At 50.9% G+C, this 9,489-nt stretch overlaps 2 protein-coding genes across 3 annotated transcripts in view; one reads left to right on the top strand and one right to left on the bottom strand.

The window, feature by feature from the left end:
- The first annotated feature begins 482 nt into the window (after positions 1-482).
- Positions 483-4,255, top strand: Dctpp1 (dCTP pyrophosphatase 1). The gene is made up of 3 exons (XM_021168561.2): positions 483-648; positions 1,695-1,805; positions 3,876-4,255. Exons 1-3 carry the CDS (start codon positions 548-550, stop codon positions 4,174-4,176), a joined length of 513 nt encoding a protein of 170 aa, XP_021024220.1. The 5' UTR covers positions 483-547; the 3' UTR covers positions 4,177-4,255.
- A 2,155-nt stretch (positions 4,256-6,410) lies between these two features.
- Znf771 (zinc finger protein 771) overlaps positions 6,411-9,489 on the bottom strand; it is a 10,041-nt gene continuing 6,962 nt past the window's right edge. For both annotated transcript variants that reach the window (XM_021167585.2, XM_029480058.1), the window contains exon 3: positions 6,411-7,409. In XM_021167585.2, the coding sequence (XP_021023244.1) occupies positions 6,597-7,409 (813 nt within the window). In that variant the 3' untranslated portion in view covers positions 6,411-6,596. The remainder of the gene's footprint in view (positions 7,410-9,489) is intronic.

The following is a 9,489-nucleotide window of genomic DNA, read 5'->3' as shown; positions in this document are numbered from 1 at the left end:
GAGGTCATACCCTACTGTAGGATTGCTTGCAATCATTGGAATCCACTGGTGTAGGACGCTGAAATGGGTTACAAAGACTGGGTTCTCCCCCTCCCTGGAAATATGCAGTTCTTCTCATCAATCTCTTTCAAATTGTGTGAAGGCCGTCCACGTGAAATGACCACGCACGCTGGGTCCTTCACTTGTAGGGTTTTTGCTCTCAGTGGACCCGCCTCCTCCGCGCCTGCCATTTCACTTTGGCGCCATCTGGCGCCCGTCGTATTAGGCTTTCTGTTCCAATGTCTTTCCCAGATTGAATTTGTACGTGTCCCTTTAAGAAGTTTCGCCTGGGCGGAAGAACTCGAGGGCACAGAAGGAGAAAAACTCCCTTCAGATTGGTCCAGGCCGGAGAAGGGGCGGGCCGTAGCTAAAATTCACGGATATGACTGGGTCCTCCTCCGGCTCCGCCCCGGGAACGCAGCGAGAAGCCGTGATTGGTCGGAACTCTGGAGGCGGCTCCGAGCGCTGCGCGGGGTCCGCTCCCGCGCGGGTAGGACTAGTGGGCGGAATGTCCACGGCTGGTGACGGCGAGCGCGGTAGTGTGGGACAAGAAGACTCTGCTGCTGCCCGCCCGTTCAGATTCAGTCCGGAGCCCACGCTTGAGGACATGTAAGCAGTCCTTGTCCGTCCTCGGATGGAGAAACTAACCTTTTTGTGGTAATGTGGAGGGTCCCTCCACGTGGTCCACAAGAACAACACGTCCGAGTCCATCCTGGCCCGCCTGGCTGACCTCTGGAGAGCCAAGCTAAATAAACATTATGTGCACAGTGCACACTTGAGGCCGGGGAAATTGGGTGACGCCCCCGGGCATGTTAAGTATCAATCTTTAATACAACCTTGGAGAGATAACAGAGGTCTGATAGTACCTCTGCACCCCAGGAGAGATGGGTAGTTGGACAGGGGAAGCTGAAGTGTAGAATTCTTTTTTCTTGCAGAATGTCAAGGAAGGCCCCAGTGGGCAGTGTCTCAAAACTGCATCCTGTGAGTTAGTTAGACCTAGGTGTGTGGAGATAGGGGCGTTAAGGTGGAATACCGGAAGAAGTAGCAGTAGGAAAATGGAATAATAAAGGGTGTTGCTTAATTTGGCTTGAGGTTAAAATCTGTACAGGGGCACGTTCATTTCCAGATGATAAGAAAGTCTTAGCCGGGCAGTGGTAGCACACGCCTTTAGTCCCAGCACTTGGGAGGCAGAAGCAGGTGGATTTCTGAGTTTGAGGCCAGCCTGGTCTACAGAGTGAGTTCTAGAACAGCCAGGGCTACACAGAGAAACCCTGTCTTGAACACCCCCCCCCCCCCAAAGAAAGGCTTGTTAGGGCTGGAGAGATGGCTCAGTGGTTAAGAGCACTGACTGCTCTTCCAGAGGTCCTGAGTTCATGAGTTCAATTCCCAGCAACCACATACATGGTGGCTCACAACCATCTGTAATGGGATCTGATGCCCTCTTCTGGCGTATCTAAGAAGAGTGACAGTGTACTCACAAACGTAAAATAGGTAAATAAATCTTTAAAAAAAGGTCTTGTTAAAAGTTAGTAACGTAAGGACATCCAAGACGTTTGACTGTAGGAGTCCCATGCCCCTTCTAGATGTATGCCAGGCACCTGCGTCTTGTCCTCTAACCCTGAGACTTGAACCTCCACCCCTTTACTTTATTCCAGCCGACGCCTCCATGCAGAGTTTGCAGCTGAGCGGGACTGGGAGCAGTTCCACCAGCCTCGGAACCTGCTGCTAGCCTTGGTGGGAGAAGTGGGCGAGCTGGCAGAACTCTTGTGAGTAGATGGAGTCTTCCTGGAAGAGGCTGTCTGGGGTTGGGGAAACAATGTATTTTAGCCTCAAAAACTGTGGTTGGTTTTATTTTCCTTACTGCTGTATTCTGTGCTGCTGCTAGGGATACAGAGATGACAGACGGGTCCCAGCCCTGGTGGGTGCTGGCGACAGTTTCCAGGGAGAGGGAAATGTAGAAACAGTGAGGCAGACCTAGGTCTAAGAAGAACAGTTGTCAGCAGGGCTGTGGTGGTGCACGACTTTAATCCAGTATGCAAAAGGCAGGCAGGTGGATATGTAACTTTGAGGCCAGCCTGCTCTACAGCATGAGTTTTATGACAGCCAGGGGTACACAGAGAGACCCTGTCTCAAAGGAAAAAAGAAGGTATATGGGGACGGGGGTGGTGAACAGTTGTCACCAGCATTTTACCTCTGTGTAAGGCTGAAATACAGAATTTTAAAAGGTGGCCTGCCAGACAGGGAACTTCCTTTACAGAGGCAGTGCAGGGGCTGCTGAGATGTCTCAGTGCTGATGAGCACTTCCTGCTCTTGCAGAAGAGCTGAGTCAGTTCCCAGCACCCCTGTGCCAGGTCACAACCTCCCATAACTCCAGGTTCAGGGGATCTGACACTTTTCTAGCCTTAAAGACTCCTGCATATACATAGTACACATGCAAACGTGTGCTTACATATGTCTGCAGAATAAATAAATCTGTTTTGTTTTGTTTTATTTTTAAATAGGAGAGAAAGGGCAAGTTAAATTCTGGGAGAATTCAGAATTATCTTTCCCAAGAAAGAGGGAGGATTTTGTATCTGTTTTTGTTTTCTGTATGCCCTAAGTATCTGGCCCATCATAGGCACGATGTAGAAGACGGAACTGTGGAAGGTAGGGCAAGAGGCAAATCCAGGTTGATAAGACTGGAGTTAGGTGATAGAGTTCAGGCAGAAAGCCTCATCTAACCTGAGAAGCAGAAAGATATCGGGGCTTGCAGGGCAGATTGGACGCCTGAGAGAATGGATTAGAGCAGGCTAGTGAACAGGCTGGTGTGGACCTAAACATGGGCAGTCGTTGTAGGATGAAGAGTAGAGGGCATACAAGATGCATCTGAGGGTGGTCCATCACTTCTTTACAGATGTATTAGCATCGGTTGTGTGCCAGGTCATCTGGAAACAGGCTGGGACCTTGGACCAGACTGCCTCCATTCCTGGTGGAAGGAGACTGATAGCACAATTTTAAGTGACCTAGAACTGTGACAAGGATTAAGGGGAAATCAAGTCAAATGTGGTGGTGTGTGATGTGACCCCAGGGCTTGAGAGGCAGAGGCTGGGGGATTACGTGTTCATCCTTGGCCACATAGAGACTCTGAAACCTGAGCTATGTAAGAGCCTGTCTTGGGATTGGAAGGGGAGAATAACACAAGATGAGAAAGTAAGTTTCTGAGATGGCAACCTCTGAATTGAAACCTAAGTATTAAGAACGGGAAATCTAGGAGGATGGGGTGGGGGGATTACTCACAGTAGAAGGAACAGTGACCACAAACAGGAGAGATAATCAGGCTTGTAGGAGAGGGATGGGGGGAGGGAGGAGCTAACAGGAAGGTGAGTGCCCGCACTGACTCGGGTCTGGGGTTCAGTTTGGAGTGACAGCAGCTAGGGCCAGTGAAAAATAGACTTGGACCTCGGAGTGTCTCAGCAAGTGTTCTCTTGGTTACTCACGTAGCTTAGGTAGAGTCATGGGGGTCTGGCTGTTATCTGTTAAAGTCTCTTTCCCAGACGGGCTTGGTGGCACACGCCTTTAGTCCCAGCACTTGGGAGGCAGAGGCAGGTGGATTTCTGAGTTCGAGGCCAGCTTGGTCTACAGAGTGAGTTCCAGGACAGCCAGGGCTACACAGAGAAACCCTGTCTCGGAAAAAAAAAAGTCTCTTTCCCACCTGGCTCTACTTTCCCACCTGGCTCTACTCAGGGCCTGGGCGAGTACATTGTTCTTGGAGGGATTTTCTGAGCTGTGGTGGTTTGAAACTATAGACAGGCCCACTAAACTAGCAGGCTTGTGTGTCTGTCCTGTTCTCTTTCCAGCCAGTGGAAGTCTGATGCAGAGCCTGGTCCTCAAGCATGGCCACCAAAGGAGAGAGCAGCCCTTCAGGAGGAGCTTAGCGATGTCCTCATCTACCTGGTAGCATTAGCAGCCCGCTGCCATGTGGATTTACCTCAAGCAGTAATCTCCAAAATGGACACCAACCGCCAACGTTACCCAGTCCACCTGTCCCGAGGTTCTGCCTGCAAGTACACTGACTTGCCCCGTGGGACCATCTCTGAAAACCAGGCTGAGGGGGCTGGAGACCCTGCCTCGGAGCTGAGAGACCAGGCTTCCACATAGAAACGTGGTGCTAATCTGGCCTTATTAAGTCTCGGCCCAAGTGTTTTCTCTCTCAATAAAATGACTTAAGGCAACAACATCTCGATTTTTCTTCAGTAGCTAGACAGAATATCTCAAATCCTGCAGAGAAGCAGGGCTCTGTCCAGTGTAACTAATAGCTGCTGTTTTCAACTTAAAACTTGCAGAAGAGAGTAGGAAGTAAGTATGGGATACAAGTCTTAGAGTACAGAATACAGCTTCCTTTCCTTGGCCCCTTTCTACAAGTAAAGACCACCCCCCTCTCTTCCCTGGCCAGGGCCAATTTCTTATCCTCCTTTACAGCCAGATGGTGTTGAATGCACAGTTTATGTGGTGTGTGGGCACATTATTTCCCAACAACACCTAAGACTGCCTCCCAAAAAGCGAGGTCCTGCAGAGAAACCAGTGGTAGTGACGAGTTGATTGTCTGCCTCCTCTGATGACCCTTCATGCCTTCCCAGGTAAAAGAATTTATCCGATTAAAAATGGCTTAGTTTGAGGCTGGAGAGGTGGCTCAGTCGGTGAGAGCATTAGCCACGCCCTGAGATCCTGTGTTCAAATCCCAGCACCCATATGGTGGCTCACACCCATCTGTAGTGGGATCTGATGCCCTCTCCTGGCACACAGGTATAAATGTAGACAGAGCACTCATACACTAAATCTTTTTTTAAAAGGCTGAGTTTCACATTTCCACCCCACTCTGAATATGGTAACAGTCACTTCTGTGCCCTGCCTTGTCTCCGGAGCTCCAGCTCCTTTTCCTTCACCTAGACAAATCTGAAAACATGACTTCTGGAACTAGAGAGTGCCCAACAGGTATGTGTACTTGCTGCCTCTTTTCTTTTCTTTCTTTGTCTGTTTGTTGAGATAAGGTCCCTATGTGTTGTTGGCTGACCTGGAACTTGCTGTGTAGACCAGGCTGGCCTTGGACTCACAGAGATCCATCTGCCTGTGCCTCCCAAGTGCTCAGATTAAAGGCATGCACTACTATACTTAGCACTTGAGGCTCTTGCAGAGGACTGAAAAGTCTTGTTGCCAATGCCCTCATCAGGCAGCTTACAGATGTCTTAACACTAGGTCCAAATCTCACTCCATCTTCCTGGTTTGACTAGCACCTGCATTCAAGTATGCACAAATGTACGCACTTGAAAAACACAAATAGTACTTTCAGGCTTACGAGATGGCTCATCAAGGCCAATGACCAGTGACCCAAACTATCCCAGAGATTCACATGGCAGAGGGAGAAAACCAATTCCTGCAAGTTGCCCCGTGACCTCCACACATGCCTTGGCTCACCGTCCCCCATCCCATCCCCTAATGATATTTAAATCACTTTGGGGCACGGTGTTGATTGCACACCTATAACCTCAGCATTAAGGAGACTGAGACAAAAGGACATAAGTTTGTGGACAGCCTGACAGTGGTGGCACACGCCTTTCTTCCCAGAACTTGGGAGGCAGAGGCAGGTGGATTTCAAAGTTCAAGGCTAGCCTAGTCTACAGAGTGAGTTCCAGGACAGCCAGGGATATATATACAGACAAACCCTGTTTCAAAAAATGCCCCCCCCCCCCCCCAAATTAGGTTTTAAGGACAGCTTGGGCTACAAACCAAAACTATTTTTTATGTGTATGTTTTGCCAGTGTGTGTCTGTGTACCATGTCAGACGTCAGGGCTTTGGGTCCCCTAGAATTGGGAGTTATGGATGGCTGTTAAGCCATGTGGGTGCTTGGGATGAAGCCCTGATCCTCTGCAAGGGTTTTGGTTTTAATCCTGTGGTCATCAGTTTCCTTGACAAATGGCACAGTTCCTGCTGTACCGTTCACTAGCTGTCTGCAAAAGTGGAGATAAAATGAGGTTTGGAGCTAGCTACGGTGGTGCATGTTTGTAACCTCAGGATTCAGAGGATCCCCAGTTCAAGCCAGGTGTATATAGTGAGTCCGCTTAGGGTTAATTAAATGGGGAGGGGCGCTAATATATTTACATAAGTACTTAAATCTATGTACAGGGCCCCATTTCTCACCTTTGCCATGCCGACCCTCAAAGACTGCAAAACAACCATCTAGCCAAGCACATGTCTTGCTTGTGGCTCTTTTTAGAACTGAGACTGAGGCATAGCCAGCCTGGTGTGTCTCCCAATCCCAGGCTATTTTATTGCCCCATTTGGTTCCGTACCTAATGTTCCCCTTCCCACCCACCTCACTTACAGGCATCGTGAGGTGAGGATAGAATACTTTATTCACTCAGAAGGGCCAAGGGAATGTAGTCGGGGACGAGGCATGGTTCTAGGGACCCCGGTATGGCATTCCCTATCTCCCAGTCCCAGAGCACCCCGACCCAGGTGCAGGCATGGAAGGAACAATTCAGGTGCCAGTCCCAAGTGCCCCTCGCTGCCCCGCCGTGGCTCAGCTGCCCTCGCACTCCGGGCAGCGCTCGGTGGGCGTGGCGGCTGTGGCACTGGCGGGTAGCTTGAAGTCTCGGCCGCAGCCCGCGCAGATGTAGAGGCGGCGACGCATGTGCGCGCGACGGTGGCGGATGAAGTGTGAGCTGAGGCGGAAGCGCCGGCCGCACTCCGTGCACGGGTAGGGCCGCTCGCCCGTATGCGTGCGCGCATGCTCCGCCAGGTTGGAACGGTGGCCGAAGCGCCGGCCGCACACGGCGCAGCGGTGCGGCTTCTCGCCCGTGTGCACGCGCCGGTGCTTGGCCAGCGCCGAGCTCTGAGCGAAGCGCGTGCCGCAGTCGGCGCATGCGTACGGGCGCTCGCCCGTGTGCGTGCGTCGGTGGCGCGCCAGGCACGAACTTCCGCCGAAGGCTCGTCCGCAGTCCGGGCACGCGTAAGGCTTCTCGCCCGTGTGCACGCGCAGATGCTGCGCGTAATTGGAGCTCTGCGCAAAGCGCCGCCCGCAGTGTGCGCATGCGTACGGCTTCTCTCCCGTGTGACGCCGCCGGTGCTGCCGCAGGTTCGAAGCGGCGGAGAAGCGCTTGTCGCATTCCGGGCACTGGTAGGGTCGCTCGCCCGTATGCGTGCGGCCGTGCTTGGTCAGCGCCGACTTCTGCGAGAAGCACCGGCCGCATTCCGTGCACGCAAAGGGACGCTCGCCCGTGTGCGTGCGCGCATGTTTGGCTAGTGTGGAGCGGCGTGCAAAGGCGCGACCGCAGTCCGGGCACGCGTGGGGGCGCGCCGGGTCGGCCGACGGCGTTGGCATCTGGCTGGCAACCTGCAGGGAAAGGGAGAACAGGTCAACAGGCCCCAGCGGAAACCTCGGTCTCCCGAACACTGCACACTCTTTGCGCCTCAATTCCTTAAATGACTTAATACATCACCACACCAGGTGACATTATAGTTACCTGTGTTCACAAAATTTATTTGGCACAATCTAGGTTATAGAGTTAGAGACACTGGGAATTTGGCATTAGATTAAAAGTGCCAGATGTCTGACATTGTAGAGGTGAGAGGAAGATCAAGAGGTCCAGGCCAAGCCAGATGGTGCCGTACACTAATCCCAGCACTTGGGAGGCAGAGGCCGGTTGAATTTCTGAGTTCGAGGCCAGCCTGGTCTACAGAGTGAGTTCCAGGAAAGCCAGGGCTACACTGAGAAACCCTGTCTTCAAAAACCAAAAAAAAAAAAAAAAAAGGAGACCCTGTTTTGAAACCTGAGTGCTGGTAATGTAAGTGACAGCTTGCCTAATTTCCTCAGCCCTGTGAGGACTGAGTCCGGGGGGAGTCCCACCTACAAGAGTAATGGGTTAATTGCTGGAATGCTGCAGATACACATAAGGCTGGGAAGACCCTTGGTTGTAATAGTTATCAGGAGGAAGGAAACACGAGGGTTTCTTATTTAAGGACCTGTAGTGTAAATGAGATGGAGAATCACTATGAGGGATTTCTGAGAATTTTGATCAGGAAAGTGACGGTCACACTCTTTGGGAACTCGAATGAAGGAGAAGACAGAACCAGGAGCCTAGTGAGGAGGCTACTGCACTCATCTGACAGAAGACTACTTGGTCTAAGCCCAGGAAGCAAGTAGAAAGTGGAGTCAGTGAGATGTTGGTTTCTCTCTCCACTTTACAGATTGAGATAAGAGATGGCAACAAACTGGCTTTGAGGTATGGAGATTCAAAATGACTATGGGTTAGTTAGTCCTGCTTGCTTCTTCTGCCTCTCCTCCTCGGATTAAAGGTGGGGACACCATGCCTGGTCCCAAGTAACTAAGATGTTTAAGCTCAGAACTGCACAGATGAGGGTTGCCATGTACAGAGGGGAACCAGGTAAGAAGAAAGATCTGGGGCTGGAGAGATGGCTCAGAGGTTAAGAGCACTGCCCTTCCAGAGGTCCTGAGTTCAATTCTAAGCAGCCACATGGTGGTTCATACCATCTATAGTGACATCTGCTGCCCTCTTCTGGCATGCAGGCCTACATGCAGGCAGAGTGCTGTATTCATGCATGATAAATAAATCTTTTTTGAGGAGGAGAAGGAAGAGGAGGGGGAGGAGGAGAAGGAAGAGGAGGGGGAGGAGGAGAAGGAAGAAGAGGAGGAGATAATCTGCTGTTTGGGGCTATATGGAACTCAGGAAGGAACCAGGGCTGGCGATGAAAGGTTTTCAGAGTATAAATGTCTAGAGACTGAAGAGATCTCACAGGGACTTGCAGAAGGAAACTGGAGCAGCCATTTGGCAAGTATGAGCAGAAGCCAGGACAGGGACAGCTTGGCTAGGCTCAGACTCTTCAAAGTTTTCAAGCAAGAACTTTCTTAAGCTGTGAAGAAAAAGCCAAATGTTGCTCTGAGACCTGAAGTTCTGAAGCTTGAAATGAGTCAGTCTGGACTTCTAGAAATAAACTCAGGAGAAGGAAAGAATGCTGTGTAAGAAGCAGGTAAAGGGGCAGGCGAATTTCTGAGTTCGAGGCCAGCCTGGTCTACAGAGTGAGTTCCAGGACAGCCAGGGCTACACAGAGAAACCCTGTCTTGAAAAACCAAAAAAAAAAAAAAAAAATTAGTTCCGGGCTAGAGAGATGGCTCAGTGGTTAAGAGCTCTGACTGCTCTTCCAAAGGTCCTGAGTTCAAATCCTAGCAACCACATGGTGGCTCACAACCATCCAAAGTGAGATCTGACGCCCTCTTCTGGTGTTTCTGAAGACTGCTACAGTATATTTAGATATAATAATAAATAAACCTTTAAAAAAAAAAGAACATTCTCGCCGGGCGTGGTGGCACACGCCTATAATCCCAGCACTCGGGAGGCAGAGGCAGGCGGATTTCTGAGTTTGAGGCCAGCCTGGTCTACAAAGTGAGTTCCAGG

This window comes from Mus caroli, chromosome 7 (assembly GCF_900094665.2).
Source record: "Mus caroli chromosome 7, CAROLI_EIJ_v1.1, whole genome shotgun sequence".
Taxonomy (NCBI): Eukaryota; Metazoa; Chordata; class Mammalia; order Rodentia; family Muridae; genus Mus; species Mus caroli.
This window is presented reverse-complemented; position numbering and strand designations above follow the sequence as displayed.